The 21,325-nt window shown below is 42.0% G+C and overlaps 1 protein-coding gene across 4 annotated transcripts in view; it reads right to left on the reverse strand.

The window, feature by feature from the left end:
* Nucleotides 1–135: 135 nt before the first annotated feature.
* Nucleotides 136–21,325, reverse strand: part of MIA3 (MIA SH3 domain ER export factor 3) — a 54,443-nt gene continuing 33,253 nt past the window's right edge. The window contains exons 1-24 of one of the 4 annotated variants that reach the window (XM_045809658.2): nucleotides 21,064–21,319; nucleotides 19,962–20,093; nucleotides 17,048–17,069; nucleotides 16,246–16,334; nucleotides 15,919–15,996; nucleotides 15,717–15,827; nucleotides 14,627–14,698; nucleotides 14,350–14,454; nucleotides 13,562–13,684; nucleotides 13,364–13,475; nucleotides 12,244–12,299; nucleotides 12,063–12,153; nucleotides 11,809–11,947; nucleotides 6,424–6,525; nucleotides 5,727–5,787; nucleotides 5,582–5,617; nucleotides 5,439–5,506; nucleotides 5,213–5,313; nucleotides 4,908–5,045; nucleotides 3,913–3,981; nucleotides 3,716–3,795; nucleotides 3,511–3,582; nucleotides 1,887–2,037; nucleotides 136–975 (exon numbers count right to left, since the gene is read on the reverse strand). In XM_045809658.2, the coding sequence (XP_045665614.2) occupies nucleotides 665–975; nucleotides 1,887–2,037; nucleotides 3,511–3,582; nucleotides 3,716–3,795; nucleotides 3,913–3,981; nucleotides 4,908–5,045; nucleotides 5,213–5,313; nucleotides 5,439–5,506; nucleotides 5,582–5,617; nucleotides 5,727–5,787; nucleotides 6,424–6,525; nucleotides 11,809–11,947; nucleotides 12,063–12,153; nucleotides 12,244–12,299; nucleotides 13,364–13,475; nucleotides 13,562–13,684; nucleotides 14,350–14,454; nucleotides 14,627–14,698; nucleotides 15,717–15,827; nucleotides 15,919–15,996; nucleotides 16,246–16,334; nucleotides 17,048–17,069; nucleotides 19,962–20,093; nucleotides 21,064–21,174 (2,430 nt within the window). In that variant the 5' untranslated portion in view covers nucleotides 21,175–21,319 and the 3' untranslated portion in view covers nucleotides 136–664. Of the gene's footprint in view, nucleotides 976–1,886; nucleotides 2,038–3,510; nucleotides 3,583–3,715; nucleotides 3,796–3,912; nucleotides 3,982–4,907; nucleotides 5,046–5,212; nucleotides 5,314–5,438; nucleotides 5,507–5,581; nucleotides 5,618–5,726; nucleotides 5,788–6,423; nucleotides 6,526–11,808; nucleotides 11,948–12,062; nucleotides 12,154–12,243; nucleotides 12,300–13,363; nucleotides 13,476–13,561; nucleotides 13,685–14,349; nucleotides 14,455–14,626; nucleotides 14,699–15,716; nucleotides 15,828–15,918; nucleotides 15,997–16,245; nucleotides 16,335–17,047; nucleotides 17,070–19,961; nucleotides 20,094–21,063; nucleotides 21,320–21,325 lie in introns of those variants that run through there. The other 3 variants (XM_045809656.2, XM_045809659.2, XM_045809657.2) reach the window with 3 other exon arrangements.

Genomic DNA, 21,325 nt, shown 5'->3' on the forward strand with positions numbered 1-21,325 from the left:
ACCGCCCGAGCACTGAGCAACAGGGAGCGTGCTGCCAAGTCACGGCCGTCAGTTCTGCGAGCCGGAGTTTACGTGGTTCCAGAATGGTAAGTCTCATGAGAAAACGATCCAATGAAGCAACAGACACTTGGGAAATACTTAATAACCAAATTTTTATGAACTATTACTACAAAGAACTTCGGCAAGAAGGGAGAGAAAGTTTAGTGATCTTTTAGTAAACATTTTTAGCGTAACAGTCTTTGCGACCAGTATTTTAAAAAACCAGGCTACTAAACACCATTGCTCTGTGTTCAACTGGTGTACACTAAAAACAGGATAATAAATGGAAATACATGTTCTTCTAGCATTTCCACAGGAAATGTTCATATTTCTCATGACCTTCTAAATCATTTAGCAGTTACATACACTACATTAACTAAAACACAGGTATTCTTTATTGCACATTTCAAAGTTGTAAGGAGGCTCTAGCTTATGAGGTGCTTTTTATTTAGGGGGGAAATGATATTTTTAAATTGTTTGGCTCAAAAATGCACACTGCCAGGGCAGCTTAATTCTAAAAACAAACCTTTTAAAATAAACTTTTGGATTCTGAAGCCAATGAAGTCCCTTTACTCTAACGAATATGCACAGTCCACTTTCTCGGACTAAATGTCAGAGGTCAGAGTTACGGGCTCTGTTTTAAAGCCTGTGAACAGTCCTGGCTACCGCTCTGAGAGGCAGGTGGGGGCTCGTCTCTAGAGCCGGAAGGCAGTAAGTCTCTTGCAGCCGCCGGAGGTGGATAATCCTGGGGGCCGTGGGTGGGGGGTGGTAGTCGAGTACCAGGAATGAAGTACTCTCTTGGGCCAAGAGAGCCTAAAGGTCTAAAAGGTGTGTGTCCTGGTAAAAATTCTCGAGGATCAAGAGGCAGGTCCCGTTTTCCAGGTGGAATGCCTGGCGCATATTCTCTTAAGCCTAGTGGTGGACGTAAAGCAGGACCTGGAAAAATAAAAAGTACTGTAAATACATATGAACACATGTAAATGTAGAGGACCCTGGGTATGTCAGTCTTTAATTTCTCACAACTTCAGAAGTCCGGTGGTGGCATCCCCGACTTCAGAGACAAGGCAAACTGAGGTAAGTTTTATGCCGATGGCCAGGAAGCCACACAGGCAGGACTTAAACATGACTCTAGCTACCTTGTGTATTTTCCATTACACAGTTCTGCCATCTTTCTCTCGCAAGGGCTTGGTTTAGTACTTGAACGTGCCCTAGGTCATAGCGAGATGACAGATTACGTTGCAACAAAGATGACAGATGCAACAAAGACGTTAGGATAAAGGGAAGTTCCAGGGTCTACCGCTATGTCAACGATTCATGCAGTTGCTCCCCATGGACCTAAACATGCCATCCAAATCCAGGCGCTTGCCCTACTGGGGAAAGGCCTTCTAAGCTCCCCCTAATTAAATTCAGCAACGTTTATTAGGCATTAAACTCGACCTTCTCTGGAGCTAACACTTCCTTCTCATTTATTGCCAAGGCAGGAAGTGAAAGTTGAATCGTTCCCTCGTTTATACTCTGTGATCCATTGCTTATACTTCTGTCATGGTGATTACAAGCTTTATGTTTCATAATCTATGTATCTACGTTTGAGCCATCTGCAGAAGTAATATTTCTGGCTTTCTATTAACATCTCTCATCTACAAGAGATCTGCCCATCTCCGTATAGGGGGATTATGCAGCACCCTGTGTGTCCTAAAAACTTGAGGAAAAGTTTAAGATGCACTCTCATTTGTCTTACGCTTTCATTACATAGGCCTATAAAAGCCACTATTAAAATTTCAACAAGGAACAGAGAGAAAAGATGAAGTACACTCTACAAGTTAATTACTACTATTCAATCATCATACCGAATGGTGGAGGAAGTGGCCTAGGCCCAAAAGGCCCGCAGAGTTGAGGAGGTGGTCCGTATCGAATGGGAGGTGGTAGAGGGCCTCCCATGGGGGAGCTCATGAGGGGCACCCCTTGGAAAGCAGGGGGCCCTTTTGCAGCCATAGTCACCTGCAGAGCAGAAAGAAACAATTATAGTTTTGAAAGACTCTGGTATGACACACAAAAGCACCAACACCAGTAAAAGCTGAAACCCAACGAAGCGGATGTCAGGCACCTGTCCAAAGAACAGAACCAGCGCAACAAAACTTGACCCCTCCCGTCTGTTCCCGCCGGCAGCTTAGGCAGGTTAAAGGGATGGCACCGAAGCAAACAGGTGTGTCGGAGTCCCACTACTGCTGGAATACGCAAGGGGAAGAGAAAGCAAGAGGATGGCTGAAGGACGCCAACCGAGGCGACTCCCACGAACACCACGATCTAGTCCTTCGCCCCCACGTCCTTCCCACTGCCACAAGAGCACATTCTTTCCATCCTGAGCATGGAAAGAACAAAAGGGTGAAGAAAAATCCACTCCCTACATATCACAAGAGCCACCATTCAGAGTGCCTTCAATTTCCTCTCCCATATTCTCTCTCATCCTCAGATGAAGCTCTAAGCAGGAACATCCTGGTTTGAATGAGGGCGCAGAGACACAGACTATCAGATAATCCGCTGAAGGTCACACAGCACATAAGAAGCCACACTGCAATTCAGTATCAGGTCTGCCTCCAAGCCTGTCCTTGTGCCTCTACCTCCCTAACAGAGGGGCCTCTGCTCTCTGAAGTCCACTCCGAAGGGTCTCAGGTCCAAGCTGCCCCTGGATGAAAAGACCTCAAGCGCTGCGTGTCCCTGGAGTCCTGCACAGAAACTTGGAAGCATTTTCCAGCAGAAGCAACGTGAGGCAGCAGGCACAGCTCCAGTACTGACCTTCGTGCACTAGTAACGCTGTGCTTTATATGAAGAGACACTGACCTTTCCCATGGGAACCTGGGTTAGAGGTTCTACGTAATCAGAACACACAAACTCTGACTGCAGCACAGAGCAGCTCTGTGAGCCACGGTCAGAGGAGCGGTGCAGCGCTCGTGGAGAACAGGCTATGTGCACCTCGCTGAAGGCCACTGCTGGCAAGAGGCACAACAGGAATGACATGTTTTCACTGTTCAGTACTTCACTTCCAGCAAGCGTTCTTTTACCAGTCTGTAAGTTCAGGTGTTTCCAAATAGGGCCTGCCTAGTATCCAACTGCAGGTATTCTTCAGCAGCGTGCCTGCGACCATACGAACGGGGTAGGCTATATATAATCACGTTGCCTCAGAACACTCAGTGCTGACCCACACACTGTATAAAGTTGCAGTGATGACTTTCCACATCCTTTAGTTACAGCAGATGTTCCGAACAGGGTAACAGCCTGACCAAAACCGGGAAAAGGAGGAAAAAACCCAACCAGATTTCAGCAACCCAGCAACACTTCCAAGTCAAAGACAACAATAAGATCAATACTGCCATGCAATTCAAAGCAAAGCAGATTAGTGTCATGCTCTTCATATCCTTTCCAGAAATACACCAAGTAACAGCTCAGCTCAGTCCTCAACCTCCAAGTACTTACTACTACCGACTGCTCGGCCACAGATGTACCGCTGGGAACTGAAGAGCCTTCAGGGTCTTGGGGAACAGTTTGCTTTTTAAAAAAATGAGATAGTACAGCTATAAAAGACACACAAACGGGGTGGGCGACGCAGAGAGAGGGTGTCGAAGCAGAAGTTTAAGGTTTCCTGAATAACGAATTACAGCTGAGCTGCTGCGGACTTTACCTTGCCTTCATCTAACACCTTAGTAGGGGAAGAGCTTCTCGAACTGCTGTTCATCATGGGAGCTGCACCAGATCCCGGGTCTGCAGAAGGCCAGAGAACGGAGTTAGACTTATCCTGACTCATACTCTCTGAGGAAGAATAGGAGATCTCTGCCCACTTCCCTCCATGATTTTAGACTATATACTCAGATCCCTTACCAGAGGCAGAGGGTTTTCCAGATGCCTCAGATGACCATCGAGGACGAGGCAGAGGTCCGTCCATTGACCCTTGACAGAAAGAACAGAGCTCTTGTATGGATTTTTCAGAAGAAACGAACCAATTGTGGACAGGTCTGGGGAAACCACATTAAAAACGGGTCTCCTAATACATGAGGGGAAATCCCAACTTAAGCACAGAGTTAAAGAACTAAAACCAGAACTGTTGGATTGAAAGAACAGCAATAAAACCTGCACGTTAACAGCACCAGCTGGTGCTTCAAGTTACAGGCCTGATACGGCTGTACAGGCATCTGTGCGATCCGACTCCGTATCTTACCAAGGATTACAGAGCGTCTCGGATTAGAAACAGACTCACAGCGCTGTGTGTTAATGAGAATGAATGTATGCTGCATGAATCGTACAGGCTGGAAGCTACTTTTATAATATCCGAGAGAGGAACTCCATAGAAATGTGAAGATAAAGACTTCACAGTCAAAAAGTAAAAGCAAACAGTAACAATTATATATTCTTACTTATACATTTTATGTATCTTTAATACTTACATATGTTGTATTAATGTTAACAATAAATAAATGCTTTCTGTTCTAAAGCAGATCTTGCGGCAGATTATACACCAAGACAAATTAAGACATTTTCTTCCCTATACTGGACAGACCCAAATTCTAAAAGCTTCTTGCATTAGAATTCTCAAGACAAACCATAAGAGACTCTTAATGATAGGGAACAAACTGAGGGTGGCTGGAGGGGAGAGGGGTCAGAGAATGGGGGAAGTGGGTGACCGGCGTTAAGGATGGCACATGATGGAATGAGCACTGGGTGTTATGTAAGACTGATGAATCACTGAACTCTACCTCTGAAACCAATAACACATTATATGTTAATTGAATTTAAATTAAAAAAAAGAATTCTCAAATAAAAGCGGGGGGGGGGACCTCTAGAAACAGTTTACTACAAGGTAAAATGTGAATGCTCACCAAATTCACCTCGGGGCATATCTCTTCGATTAAGTGTAGCAGAGAGTGGCCTCGCAGGCGGGTCAGCCGTCGGTGGAGGGGAGCACTCCCCGCCACTCACAGGAGATGGACCAAAAGAGCCATTCTGGCTCAGAGGACCTGAAGACAACAGCGAACTGTTACCCACTCTGAGGCAACCTTTCTTTTCTCTAGTAAGTTCTGGGATGACTTCTAGGGCATCAGAATGAAGATCCACAGAACCAGAATGTAACGCACACACACTCCGCACCACAGCCCTGGGTGCTGCCCCCAAAAGCGCGGCCCACCTCGCCAAGGAGGGTTCTGGGTGTTGGGCCTGCCCGGCCTCGGCTTCACAATGACAGGTTCTTCTTGCAGCACTGCCATCTTCTGAGTTAATTCCAGTAACCTTGAATACGGAGAAAGAATAAACTTAAATATGAAATACAACCTCCGTTCCTTATCAGATACCCAGCAGCATTGCCTTTGAAAACCCGAGAGTGCACTGAGAAACCGGAATTCCAGATCGCGTACTTGTGTCTCAGGTTGGCGGCTTCCCTCTTCTCCTCGGCAATAGCTCTTTCTGCAGCGCGAGCTTTGAGCTATGGGAGACAAACATCTAAATCAGCGCTGGCGGACTACACACAAAATAAAGGAAAGAAAAGAAAAAATCTTACCCAGTTATCATGAGCTTTCTTCTCATGAGTAGCAATCTGAAAAAGACAACACATGGACGACTACGTGTGGGGATTCCTCATCTCAGCCATGACCAGCGTCTCTCAGACACTGAAGAACCCCATGGCCACAGGGCAGGAGAATTACCTGGTTTTTAAAGGAGCGCTCTGTCTTCTGCAATTCATCCTCCATCTCTTCAATTCTGCGCCTAAGAATCACACTTGCTTTTATCAGTTACGGTGCAACTACAGAAAATTTGAAACCGTCTCACCCTGTCCCCCTTACTGCAACACCTGCCCTCCCACAGACTTCACGCATACTAGAAACATACTCACGTGGTTACAGTAAGAGTTTAATACGATCCAAACTAAGACGACCTAATGTCCTTATTATTTAATGGCTGGAGAGTCTGAGTTGACAACACTGTAATTTTCTTGACTGTTCTTCAATGTTCTCAAGCAATCCTGCTACGACTATCTTCCTCCACAAAGCTGTGACTGCTGGGCCTATCAAGCGGCATAAGCGCTGTAGTGATTTCGGATACTCACTACAGCACGCGGGCTTCCTGAGAGAATTCCTCCAACACACAGAACCGCCCAGCACTGCTGGCACGAACCAAGTTCCCAGATGGTCTTGCCAATACTGGGTACACGGCAATGGTTGTTGCTGTGACACTGTTCCCTTTGTTAACTTAAAATGCATTTTTTTCTCATAGGAATGATTCTTTTCACATCCTGTGACCATTTATGTTCTGTGCTGCCTTGTTCTACACCATGTAACATGGTTTTTAAAGACACCAACGGGAGTCCCCCGTCACAGACACCGCTCTCGAAGCTGAACTCACTTGTACGTTTTTACTTCCTCCGCAGCCAGAAGCGCCTTCTCGTCTGCAGCTGACAGCCGCTGCTCTCTCTCCTGCCGCTCGAACTCTTCCTGACTCAATTTCCTAAAGACAAAATCGGTCAGTCAGACGTGTTTGTCTTCCCAGCAATCTGTCCGAAAGCCTCTACTCACACCTCCCCTCCCCTCCCCTCTAAAACACACACACCAAGTCAGGGAAGAATGCAAACTTGCCATTCCGGGATCAAGATCAGTCTCTGGCCTGCCGGCAAATCACCTGCATTTTCTAACTTCTCATAATTCTTTACACACTAGTAAACAGTTTAGCAAATGTCAAACGCAACATACGCCCACGGGCAAGTTCCTTATGCTTAATGCAGTGAAAGGTTACGTGACTGTGGAAGGCCATGGCTGAACAACCTCACACAATTAAGCTTCTTGGGCTAAAGCAAGGGATAATTACTTCTCTTATTTCTACCACAGAAAAACCTGTAATTATTTCTCTTGTTTTTACCATGGAAGGTCTGCCCCTCAATCTAAGATGGGTACCACGATAAGATAGCCAGAGAAAGAAGAACCTTTTAAAACGTGTCTTCTAGCTTCTAACCCATGCAATTAACTACAGAACATTCCCGCACTTCAGATACGGAACTCCTCCTGTTTCGATGGAATGATGATCCGAGAAGAGAAAAATCTCAGAATTAGCGATGTCTAGTGAATAAAACAGAAAAAGAATCCCAGCTGTTCCATAATCAGGGTCTTACCTACTGGAGACTGGTTTTAATCCAATTAACCTTCAAGCTCAAGATGCCCATCTACTGGAAAATAAACTGCAATGGTAGCAATGTTTAAGGGTTTAAAAATGCTATTTTGTTACCCTTGTACATCTTTGCCTAGAAGTCTAATTCAGAAGTGTAACTAAGTGTAATTTAAATTTCTATGAATCAGAAGCAAAATGAGAAGAGCTATATGGTTAAAAGGTTTAATAACAGGAAAGAGAAAAAAGGTTTATGTATTCTTTTATAACTGCCCATTCAATACTCAGCAAAGTATTTTATGAATGGCTATACTATATTGGTTACCTCCTAAAACGCTAAGATAAAAGCATGGGCAAAGTACTATCCCTGCACTAACAGAGCTCACAGTTTAATATGTAAAAGATGCACATAACAACCGAAAAATCCCTGACTCTGGCTTAGGAAGAGAGGTGAGAAAATGGGAGTCTTAAAGATCAATCAGAATTTTTTTTCCAGTAATGAATGAGTTGGTCTGAGAATACCGAGAACAATTAGAACGTCGGACAAAAATATAAAGAATGTGCTTGAATGCAACAGAGAGCTAATATATTAGCTGACAAGTTAATATAGGAGGACAAGCTCCAGGAAAAAAAGGAATCTCAGAATTACAAGCCTGGCATCTGAAGCCATCTTTCCTCCAGGTTCATTCCATGCACTGAAGACAACGGACACATAAGGAGACTGAGCAGAGCTTTCAACAGATTTGGGTTCGAAGAAAAATGGAGTTCAAGGTCGCCAATGAGGGACCTCCAGTAAAAGTCCAAGGCTTTGGGTCTGGACTAGAAAGAGCTGTGCAAACAGGCAACACAGTGTTCTTGGAAGGGACGAGGCCATTTTTAAATGACCTGAATTGCCTACTGGATTAAAGTAATGACCTCATGCTAGAAATAAACTCAAATCTTTTCTGTAGGAAAATAACATCATGCAGATCTCTAGTTTCCTCTATGATTATTATAGACAGTTTTTGCCACTCAGTCAAAACTGACCAGGCACTCCACGAGACTTTGAGATCAAAATCTAAAAAACAAAGAGGGATGGACCCACAGCTGAATCATTACACAAACTTTTAAAATAATTATGCTTATGGGGTGCCTGGGTGGTTGGGCATCTGCCTTCGGCTCAGGGCGTGATCCCGGCATTATGGGATTGAGCCCTGCGTCAGGCTCCTCCGCTATGAGTCTACTTCTTCCTCTCCCACTTCCCCCCCCCCGCTGTGTTCCCTCTCTCGCTGGCTGTCTCTATCTCTGTCGAATAAATAAATAAAATCTAAAATAATAATAATAATAATTATGCTTATAAAGAAATGAAAGTAAAAATTAGCAGCACCCATAAAACTGAAACATAGTAACTGAAATTAAGAACTCAATAAACAGGGGCGCCTGGGTGGCTCAGTCGGTTAAGCGTCTGACTCTTGATTTCAGCTCAGTCATGATCTCAGGATTGTGGGATTGAGCCCCACATCGGGCAGGCTCCTCACTCAGAGAGGACTCTGCTTGAGATTCTCTCCTCCCCCCGCCCCCTGTGCACGTGCACATTGCGTGCACTCTCTCTCAAATAAATAAATTAAAAAAAAAAACCTCAATGAATGATTTTAGCAGCTAATGTGACAAAGTGAAGTGAAATCTCAGCACGCAAGGAGACAGGTCAGAAAAAACACCATCCAGAATGCAGCAAATCAGGTAAAAATGTAGGAGAGCCAGGGGAAATATAAAAAAACTTAAACAGAATCTTACAAGAAGAGAGGATGAGGCAGAATCAATATACAAAGAAAGGCCCCCAGAATCAAGAGGTGCCAATGACCCCAAGCAGCATAAATGCAAACGAAATCAGGGGAGGGCAGAGAAACAAAAAATGCAAACACATACACCCATAGCTGAACACCTACCAAAAACACTGCTGAAGAACCAGAAAGAATGACAGAAGGTGCAAGAGCAGCGGTGAGACACTGAGGAGGGAAAAGACCACGGACACTGGACTCCTCAAAGGAACTATAAAACCACAGAGTAACTGGTTATCTTCAAACTAAGGAAATTAAGTACTGCAAGCATCCTAGAGCCAGCAGAACGATCCTTAGAAAGACATTTTCAGGGGCGCCTGGGTGGCACAGCGGTTAAGCGTCTGCCTTCAGCTCAGGGCGTGATCCCGGCGTTCTGGGATCGAGCCCCACATCAGGCTCTTCCGCTGTGAGCCTGCTTCTTCCTCTCCCACTCCCCCTGCTTGTGTTCCCTCTCTCGCTGGCTCTCTCTCTCTGTCAAATAAATAAATAAAATCTTAAAAAAAAAAAAAAAAGACGTTTTCACACAAAGATAAACTGATCATATCTGTCACTAAAGGGTGTCCTTCAAGGAGAATGAAAGGGACCCCCAAGGAAAGACTACAGACACGGGAGAGAAGGAAGAGCTACCAGGACTGTGAATGTGTTGTCAGTGGAACCAGCACGGGCCGGAAAGCACTGGAGTCCGACAGCGAAATGTCTGAGGAGTTTAGGTGTAGAGAGAATGAAGATACTCAGATAGCATCTAAGTCAGACAGGAGCTAAAGCCCAGAAAGAGGTATATCTGTTCATGCACGTCACACTGTAACAAGTTCAGGACACATGTTGTGGTCTTTAGGGTAATTACAGGAGGAGAGAAAGAGCAACCTTTAACTACCAAGCTTAAGGAGAGGAAAAAGCAGAATTATTAAAAATAAACAATCCGAAAGCCAGAAAGGAGGAAGAAACACAGGAATACAGAACAGGCCATCAAACAGAAAGCAAATAGTAACAGGTAGATTTATTTTACTTTTTAGATGTTTTTATTTTTAAGTAATCTGTACACCCAACATGGGGCCCAAACTCACAACCCTGAGATCAAGAGTCACATGCTTTACCAAGTGAGCCAGCTTGGTGCCCCAGTAACAGGTAGATTTCAACCTATACTGAATATATATTGAGTTACATTATAGAAAAATGAGCACTCACGCAGTCGCTATAGCTACGTACCTATTTACGCTACAACACACTCCAGAAAAGATTTTAAGGAGCGTAAACCTTTCAATGGGCAGAAACTGCCAGGTGGAAAAACTGTAAAAGGACATTTTACTGCAGAGAAAACAGCATACATAGTAACAGCGAGGCTCAGAGTGGAGTGAGGAACTGTGTTCAGTGTGGCTATAGGTCAGAAAGCATCAGAAGTTGCGGCAGGAAATGCACGTGGAGAAGCTGCTGCAGACAACTGAGGGGAAGAGTGCTTTGTGCCTATGCAAGAGTCTGGAACTGACCCAGAAGAGAATGGAGCACTCCTGATAGAGTTTAAGCACACGAGGCCATGCAGAGACTCGCATTTTAAGGAAGTTCGCTTGAGGCAGAGAGAGAATGAATGAGAGCCCGGAAGAGGGGGGAAGAGAAAGGGCAGGTGGCGACAGGACCAATCAGGGACTGGCAGTAAAGAGAATATGGGCCCGAACTAACCCAGGCTTTGGGCATGGAGAGCAGGGTACAACCCACACGTGCCGGACGGACTGAATAAAACAGTGCCACGATGACTATCGTGAAGAAAACCACTTCTCATTTAGGAAATTAAGATTACTACTGGTGGCAAAGAAGTGCTCTAAAAAAAAAAATAATAATGAAATTAGAAATATTTCTTTGAAACAGGCCAGGTATTTAGAGCTGGCCTGAACAAAATCTGGAAAATCTAAACTGACTGCATGGTGAGCAAAGAATCAGAGAGAGTATTAGTGGTATGCTTTCGATGTTTCGTGGCATCACACAATAGTAGCCTGAGCATTTAAAAAAGATGAACTTTAAAAAAAAATTAAAAAAAAAAAAAAAAGGATGAACTTTGCTCGCAGGATAAGCCGCCTCAGAAGCCACCATATAGGCCAGAGTAAAGCAGGGGGGCACACACAAATTGCCACTACCACAGACAACCTATTTTTAGAGAATTCAGGTATTTTTGTGAAGGAAAAAAACTTAAACTGAACTACAAAAGTCTATCTTTCAAAAACACACCTCACTTCGGATTTGAGATGGAGATTTCAGGAGATTAATACCTAAATATACACACTAAACAGGTATGTCTGTATTTAAAACTCCAAACATCCTCGCCATAATTATAGTACGTAACGTTTAACCTGAGCATTTGACTAAACTCCAAAACTTAGGATACCTTCGACTAACTAAATATTCCTTTTGGAGTATTTATTCTACTAAACATCAGGTCCTACAATCACTCAAGATTCTGAAAGGCTGTATTAAGAAGTAGTAGAACAGACACAAGACAGATCACACTTACTTAAAATGCCACAAAGAAAGAGAGTGAAGTACGTGGCAGAGCCACGAAAGGGACGGACCGGGTCTTCACAAAGCGTGACGCAGGAGGAACCATTCGCACCGGTAAACCACTCCCTGCCAGACAAACTGAAGGCAACAACCTCAACAACGGACTCCAATGGAAAGGAAAAGGCAAATTATGGGAAATGAGAAAGGCAGACAAACTTCTCATCACGGACAGAAAAAACCTACAAATAATCTTTTTAAAAGACAAAATTCTGTGTAGCAGTGCACACATTCGCCTGCACAAGATGGCCAGCAGGCACGAACACCTTACTTCTGCAGAGCCATCTCCTTCTGCTGATAGAGCTCGTTCAGAATCTCCACTTTCTGCCTCAGCGTTTGACATTCGTCCTCCAGGACGGCTTTGGCCGACTGCAGCGAATGGCGGTCATCTTCTAATTTCTTGATTTGGTCTGCAAAGGATAAAACAGTTGAGCTGGGTGTGTGCACAGGGCTTGCACACTGGCGGAGAGGGTGGCGCTGGAAGGGGTGAAAAACCCCGCACTTTCTTCTCAGGAAGCCGCCTACCTTCCAGGTTACATTTAGTAGACATCGAGGCTCTAAGCTTAAATTGTAGGAGTTTTAGATCCTCTTCAACTACTGATATTGCAGTTTGTGTCTAAAAATTCCAAGAGAGAGAACTATCCTTACAAGGGAGGCACAATGAGAATGCACAGGCACTTACGGTACTCCACAAAAAAGCTCATACCCGAGAAACGTCCATCATCTGCTTAATTTGATTTTTCATTTTCTCACTCCGGTCACCTAAAATACAAAAGCCTTTAATTGCCTTTTCCTCCTTTGCTTTGTAACTATATTTTGATTTCCCCAAAACTAAACAATTACCATGTTCAAACATTCAAAGGAAAACACAAATCAACCAAGAGAACAAATCAGGCTCCATGACTTTTAAGAGAATTGCAAACTTAAATTCAAAAAGTGAATTCCCAGTTTGTACAATCCATGCCATTCTCAAACACGAAGAGATGTGTGAAGTAAGGTTCTTCCTTCTCACTCAGATCTATGTCCACCTGGTCAGGTATCTTACTTAGAAAGACATCCTCTTCTGTTCTTCCCCTGAACCTGCTACCAGGCGTGGTCGAAAATGCCCACTATGCACACAATATCCAATTTGAAAAACATGTCCAGAGACATGTCCTTCATCAGTAAACACTGCTACCCCTGAGCTCCACTCTTGCGGCCTTAATTAGTTTACAGCTCCCCCTACTTCAGTACTCTTGAAATCAGTTGTGAGCCTTAACACTGCAGAGCTACAGAAATGATGAGCACTAAATTCAAATGTCATCCCCACCGCAGTGAGAAACAAATGTCTCCTACTGAATAGTGTTCACACTTAAGAGGGGTCACAGCTACGCTGCTCTCGCTCCAGTGCACACAAACAGTCCTCAGTGGGACGAAAAGCAGAGTCCGTGTTCACTGCACACTCACTGCTATATCACAGCCCTGCAACCCACCTCTGCCCAGCGCACACAGAGGTATGTGTAAGTCCAGTGACAGGCATCTACAACCCTACCACTTAAGAGGAAGTTAGTCAGGGGTGCCTGCGTGGCTCAGTCAGTTAAGCATCCAACTCTTAATTTCAGCTCAGATCATGATCTTGGGGTCTTGAGATCCAGCCCTGCATGAGGCTCCTTGCTCAGTGGGAGTCTGCTTGAGATTCCTTCCCTCTCCCTCTGCCCCTCCCCCTGCTCATTCTAAAATAAATAAATCTTAAAAAAAAAAAAGAGGAAGTTAGCCAGCCAAAAAGGAGCAACGGTGTAAAGACAGGAACACAAAAAGAGGTCCAACCTCCCTGACACCGAACTTACCTCCCACTTCTCCATTTGATAATTCATCTAACTCACTTCCTCCTTTATTCTGACCCTCAGATTCAGATTCACAATCTAACCGATTTAACTGGGTAATGCAATTAGTCAAAGCCTAGGAGAGAAGCAAAAGGGCTTTAGAAAGAGCTTCTCGAGTGAACTTCATGAGAATTAAGCATGTATTCAAGAGAATGAACTTACATTAATATTATCATCTTTGTGAGTAAGAGCTACTTCCAAATTTTTCTGAGATTGCTCAAATGCTTTGATTTGCTCACTGAGCTCAGCATGTGATTTACTCCAATCTTTGATTTCTTGCTGCAACTGAAAAGTTAAAACACATGAATTTCCAAAGGCTAGTGCTCTTGCACTGGACACATCAGGACCCTGTGAATAAGACAGGGAACCAGGGAGCCATGCTACTCTTTGGCCTGTCACTATGGACTGAGGCCTTGGTGAAGGGAGAGGGGAGAGTGGCTCCTACCCTCAGAACTGCAGTAAGAACATGACAGCTGTCAAGGAAGTTGATCCAGTTACCGTATCCTTCAGAAAACTGCAGCCCAAATAATTCACTTTCACAAGAACAGAAGAGCACACCTCACTGTCTCTCCCCAGATCATGTAACCTTCCTTTGGTCAGTGAAGCAGTAATTGCTCAAAGGACAGTTATAAATACCTAATTCTTTGGTCAAGAACCAAATCCATCATCGCACTAAGGCTATTCAAGTTAATAATTGGTTAGTATTGAACAAGAGAAAGATGAAAAACACTCTGATAGTTACAAGAAATTGTAGAGAAGAACAGAAAATCCAGAACAGATGGAGAATATATACATGCACTCAATTTTGGGAGTTAAACTTTGCATATCTAAGAATAGAATTCTGCATACATATTTCATTTCCTTAAAAACAGATCTGAGAAAAGATACTCAAGAGGTAATGATACTCGGTCCCCTAGTTCACATAATCTAGGACATTAACTTTTCTTTACCTGTTCTTTCTTCTTCTTAAGCCTAGTATTTTCTTCTTGAACCCGATGGCATTCAGACTTCACCTTCTCTTCACTAAGTTTAGCTTCATTAAGGGCAATTTGAACCTAGTGCAAAACACTCCCATTAGTGAATTAATACCAAAGGAGGGGTGTTACACTTTCCCAATTAGATGTCATATAGTTTTCATTTATTGCACATTCTAGAACATATCAAATATTTGCTCAACAAAACTAAGACACCCTATTAACATCTTGCAGAAATTATAGGCAGCTTTACCTCTGAAAATTCTGAGGCATTCACTGAAATAACGTCCTTTAACTTCTCTATAGATTTCTTGTTTTCCAATATCTGCCATGTGGAAGAAGAACACAAAAAAACGTATCAGGATTTTAGCAGAAACAGTAGGATATGTGCTAAAAAGATGAAATGCTTTCCCAGAGCCATCCCCTACGTATCAGGTAAAAGCATGTGATTCAGTTTTAGCTGAGAGGTCAAGCATGTAAAGAGATAAGGAAAGAAGAAAATAACTAGAGCTCTATTACGTGCCATCCACCACCTTCCTGCCTATGAGATAATGTGGTAAGATGACCAGACAAAAAGGTGAAAAAAAGCAGGGGGGAAAAAAAAAGAAAAAAAAAAATTTCAAGTAATCCAGTTCAAATCAACAGTTTTTCCTGGTAGAGAAAAAAATCCCCAAGGTCCTTCAAAAATTCTCCTGCCTGAACAAAAAATGGTTGGACTTGAGGACAAACAGACAAATCTCACTTACAGAAGAATTCCAAATGATGCGTGAAGGTGCTGCCTCATGGAGGCGGAGCACGCTCTTCACTCTTTTAACCGCAGGTCAGGCGCAGGTACTTCCTCCCCAAGTGAACAGTACACCCAGAGCGGGAGTGGGTAAATTTAGAGTAGAGAAACCTGGCAAATACCCGGCCAGCCAAGTCACAAGCTCAGCTGGGTGTGCAATATATGGGAACCCTCCATACCATCACTGCACATTTCCTGTAGTTCTAAAATGCTTCTCAAAGGCTTGTTTCTAAAAGGAATCATGCAAAACAAAACAAAGTACTAGAACTGTTCAACAGGGCTATGGTTTCTTAGTTGCTCTACATGTTTCAGAGGGCAGAGCCAAGCAATATGGAAATTATCCATGGCTGAGGACAAAAATACTTCCTAGGACCATGAGAATACAGGCTGTGGTATTAGCATTTAAGATTCCATAAAGATGGAAGGATGTAGGTTCAACTTCCCTGTCTCCCAATCTTCCTTTGGTTACAGCATGGGAAAATGCAGAGTCCAATCCACCCCATCTACAGAACAGTTTGAAAGCTAAATTACAGTTAGGGCTTTGCAGCAAAACTCTTACCAAGTCCTGATTCTTGACATTCTGTTCTCTCTCCGATTCTAACATAACACGCAGATTTTTAGCTGTATCATCCAGAATTTCATTAGTTTCTTCAAGTTTCTTGATTTTATCCTATTAAAAAAGACATTAAAATTAATAATAACTACTCATTATTTTCCTTTTGTTTTTAGAATGTAATCTCAAAAAGAGAAGGGATTTTTACCTTAAATTTAACTGCTTCATCAGACAGAATCATATTTTGTTTCTTGGTTTCTTGAACATGTTTCTTTGACTCCTTAATCTATATAAAACAAAACATGCAGAATTCAGAAATATAAATCACATGGGTATCAAAAGTTATCTCTGAGTAGGTAACCCTTAGAGAAGAAAGCCGTACTTTACACATATGGTGATTACTTCAGATTTGGATGTTTTGTAGGAAATAATGAAATTTTAAAATACCATAATAACTGAACCATAACACAGGAGGAAATAATTCAAGCTAGAATCATGAGGAGAAAATACTGACATACTGAAAAAATAATTATACCTTCTGTTCATAATTTGACAATTTTTGTACAAGTTCTGCATTTTCTTTCATGATATTCTTCAACTTCTCAGAAATCTGCTGTTCAGTGACTAAAGGGGGAGGGGAAATCCATAAGATTATTATGATGACTAAATAAAACTAAATTACCCAATGTATTAGCAATACATTATCTAGCACTATGAGAACTTAACATAACTATTATGCCTTTAAAAAAAGCAACCTGCAGTTAATAGCAAATAAGGGTGTAAAAATACTACTAAATAGGAAAAGTATAATAAGAACCCTTCTTTCAGTGGGATTCCAATTTAAATTTATTTCAAAAATAGGAAAAAAAAAAATCTTTCAGCTTGATATCCTTCCCTTCATGGAGTACCTTCCTTCTTAGAAAATGTGATTTCAAATATGTCATTTGCAATAAGAAAAAGACAAAAAAATACAAGCACACTGATTTACATCTCTATTCCTCAAATTATCTACTTAAAATAAATACTGTATCGATTAAACCATTAGCACAGGAACACTGTTCACATGTAATAAATCTGCATTAAATCAACAAAGCCAACCTGCCCTAAAGCAAACTAATCATCTTCTTCCTACTCCCACAATTTGTTCTCCTGTCTCCGTTGGTGGCATCACTATCCACTCTGTCATCCAAGCTAGCAACCTAGGATTAGTAAAATGTTCAGGAGTAAGTCAATCAGACATCAGAAGTCACTGTATCTACTTCTAGCTTACATAAAATTCGTATCAAACACCATACTGAGGGAAGAGTACAAACAACAGAATAAGCCTAAATATTTACCTTGATACACTCTACTCTTCACCTAGAAGAAAAATAAAATTAGATTTGATGTCAAAATATTTTATTAACAGAAATATTATGGTATTATATATTATAGAAATATTATATACAATAGTCAAATTATAACAAAAATTTAGTAACAGTTTGGTTCACCATAATAATCCACAGGATTAAGAAATAAGAAAACATTAAAAAGCATTTCAAATGTGAGGCGCCTGGGTGGCTCAGTCAGTTAAGCGTCTGTCTTCGGTTCACACCATGATCCCAGGGTTCTAGGATTGAGTCCAGCATCAGGATCCTTGCTCAGCAGGGAGTCTGCTTCTCCCTCTACCTCTCCCCCCCTGCTTGTGATCTCTCTCCTGCTCTCTCTCTCTCTCAAATAAAATCTTTTAAAAATTTTTTTTAAAAAATTTTTAAAGCATTTCAAATGTAATTGGTAGCGATACCTCATAGTTTTTATAGAAGCACTAAAGTGAATACCTCATTTTGCAAATAAAGATATGTTTATCTATTAAATGAGCACCAATCTTATTAAGCAAGCACTTAACTTTAATAATGGAAATAAGTATTTTCATATTAAACATACTAATGCTTCTTTTACCCCACATCACTTATTTGACAACCCCAAATAGCCAGAATGAGGTCTAGAAACAGTGATCATTCAAAGAAACTCTCAGGAAACAAAATTAAAGGCATAATCTTTGTACTAAGACATGTCTCTCTCCCTCACCAGAAAACATTTTGGAAATCCTATTACAAGTTGGCAATGGCTGAATTTAGAGATCTAATAATTATGCTAGATCATCTGATTTTCCCAAACCCCTAAACATAGTGGTCATCAACCTGAAAGGGAAAGAAGACTGCTAGAGGAAAATGCACAAGCAACAACAGAAATGACAACTAACCTCTAAATCCTCTCTAAAGACAGCACTGAATTATAGGGTTACAAAATCCAAGCAGGGGGCACCTGGGTGGCTCAGTCAGTTGAGTGTCTGCCTTTGGCTCAGGTCATGATCTCAGAGTCCTGGGATCGAGCCCCAGGTCAGTCTCCCTCTGCCCCTCATCCCCAGTTTGTGTGCTCTCTTTCTCTCACAAATAAATAAAATCTTTAAAAAACAAAACAAAACAAAACTAAGCAGTACTCAATTTTTTAAAAATTGTGTCACCGAATGTCTTTGTAATGCAGAATTTATTTCCACTTTCAGAAGTTAAAAATGGTAATGAGATACTCAGATCAGTCAATAAATCATCCATGATATCTCATTATTATTACAGTATCTAACATCACATATAATAATGTTATAGGAAAATGCATTCAAAGTGCCAACATGGAAAGAAATGATTGTCTTTCTAATGTAATAGCCTTGCTAATGAGACAGTAAGCTGCTTTTGCCCTCCTTTCACCCAAATCAGTAGGCAGGAGGAGGTAGGAAGAAGCAAGAAGCAGGCAAATGAGAGCAGGGACCAAGGTTCAAAAGTCAAATGCTGAGGCTGAGAAGCAGCAGTTAGTACATAAAGAAAGCCTGCATCACCCTGTGAAAATGTAAACAGGTGTTAGGATTTTTAAGATGGGAGAAACAGGAGTGGGAAATAAAAAGCATTTTCACCTTCTGCCCTTCCACTCATCCTTTCTATGCTCCCTTTCTCCTTTCATCTGAGGAAAAGTCCCATGAGGTTAGTGAACCCTTCCGAGGAATAGGCAAATGACCTTTCTCTTTAAGTGATTTTATCATCACTTGTGCAAGCAAAGAAAGCTTATGAAGAATGATACGTCTGATAAAATTAAGAAATCAGAAAAAGAAATACTCAATCTTAGAAAGACATATATCCAATGCTTTGGCTACTTTAACTGTTAAGCTTCAACTGAAACTGAAAGCTTTTCACCTGCAAAGCTCATTCACACAGAAGGATTTTTTCCTCCAGTTATATTAGATAACCGTGAAACAAAACGACATAGAATACAGTCCCAAGAATTAATGTGTATGAGCGTACATTTACAGATACGGATGAAAGACAAATTCACAGCAAGAGACTCTTAAGGAATAAAAATTTCAAGAGTGTGTCTTTGGATACTACATAATCTGTATTTCCAAATATAAAGATATTTTATGAGCCCAATAGCACATGATCAAATTAGAAAATCTGTGAAACAGATATGGAAAAACACTGCAAAATTACCCAGCGTCCTAGATATAAATTTTTACTATTTTGTTGTCTTGTAGCATCTTTTCTATGTGTGTGTATATTTCTATGTAGTTACAATACACACAGTTTATACTTTACAGTCCTGATTTCTGCTTTTTTTCCACTTAATATTAAATTGTGAGCATTTTCTGGGCCCCAGTATCTTTGAAATAACATAAATTTAAAGAGTGACCTAGTATCCCATTATATGGATGTACAATAATTTAACAATTCCCTTACTATGGATCATTTAGTTCATACCAAGTTTTCACTCTACCAATAGTGTTTCATCGAACACCCTTATATAAGATTTTTAATGCATGACTGGTTATTTCTTTAGGATAGATTAATTAGACATGGTTTGATACTATAATAAAAGGATATGAAAATGTTAAGGCTTCTGATACATATTATTTAACTGTTTTTCGAGACGCCTCTAAGAGTTCCCAGTTCTACTAGGAACATATACATGTGCCCAAATAGGTACATATACATTTAATCTTTAGATTTTAAGATTTATAAATTGAAGTTTTCCCATTAAGATCATACATGTTGTCTTGTTCACTTGAGTCTTTACCAACAAAGATTACACTGAATTATTTCACAAGGTTAGCTGAAATTATAAGCATTTGTGTTCACGTTATACCTAACTGAAAAAGAAACAAAGGGGCTAGTGACTATAAAATATCTGTTGTCTTGATAAGTCGAAGTGTAAGTTTAATTTACTCACAACAAGGACAGTTCTCCAGAAGAAGACGGCAAATGAACCAATTCCCAAGAAGGCAGTGATAAGTACAGGCTTCCATGGCAAGCCATAAAAATCAGGCCCAGGCTGAACATCATCAGGCAATGTAGCAACTAACTGAAACAGAAATATTGGAAATGACAAGAAGCCATGAAGAATTTAGAACACAACAGTCACAAAGAATCATCCACAGAAACTCTAAACCAACCTCCTTCAGATAACTACCCCCTCAAGTCGATTCCACTGCTTCAAAAACGATGGGATACTGGCAACCTCTTATTTCTTGTTTGCCTTTAAGTATTTTTGAATATTATGAATCTAAATGTCTTTAAGCCCAACACATATTTCCAGTTTGCAAAAGGACTTACCACATCATGTTGCCTAGGACACGTCTAGAATTCTCTGGATCAGACCTTCCTCTTAACTGATTTTTACAACTTAAAAAGCCACATAAAACACAAAACTGAACACCCTAGAGAGAGAATGAACTTGTATGGCTGCAAATAAAACCAAAATGATGATAGCAAATAACCATTTAATGTGTTTTTCCTCTAAGACTTTAAATCTTTATTCTACTTTTACATAAAAACAAATGCTGAGTAAGCTCAGACGGCTCCTGATAACTGGTTCAAACGGCTCCTGATAACTGGTCCAGACTGCTATGAATTTAACCGTCGTCGACATAACGCAGTATCTTTAAATGCTTCCGCGAACACAGCTGCATTAAACACCTGCCTGCTTCTACACTTCCACTGCCCTGTACGAGCACACTAGTAACTCTCATACTGGCCCCACCCCACAACAGTGCGGGGAGTCACTGGAAAAGGACCCGAAGAGACCGTTGACTGTCTACCAGAAAGTAACACAGCGCCTGGTACAACCTAAGAAATCAATAACAAATGAACAAGTGACGAAACCTTCTTCAAATCACTTCCGCTGGCCTCCCTGGACAGCACTGCAACGTCTTGCCTGCCTCGGGCCTGACCCACTCCAGTTCTCCCTCGACCCGTCAGCCGCCAACTCCGCTCACAACTCGTCCACCCGCCTGCCAGAGCTGGGCTCCCTCCCTGAGAATGGGGACCGTCACCTCCAGTAGCTTGGCTATGAGGGCTGCGTAGAGGACCGACAGGGGTCCCAGAAGTTCCGAGTCTCCGGGGGAAGCGGTGACAGAAGGCACAGTGGCAGGAACCGAGTCCATTGTGAGGGGACAGCTGAGTGGAGGCGATGTTCCCCGCGGAACAGCACCGGAACCCACTCTTCCGCCGTTTCCTCCTTCGGAAAGGGGCCGGCTGAGGAGGCGGACACTGGAAGTGAACTTCGCCTTCCCCCGCTACTGGCACTTTCAGCCC

The sequence above is a fragment of the Ursus americanus genome, chromosome 2 (assembly GCF_024610735.1).
Source record: "Ursus americanus isolate L20-20 chromosome 2, mUrsAme1.1.p, whole genome shotgun sequence".
NCBI lineage: Eukaryota > Metazoa > Chordata > Mammalia > Carnivora > Ursidae > Ursus > Ursus americanus.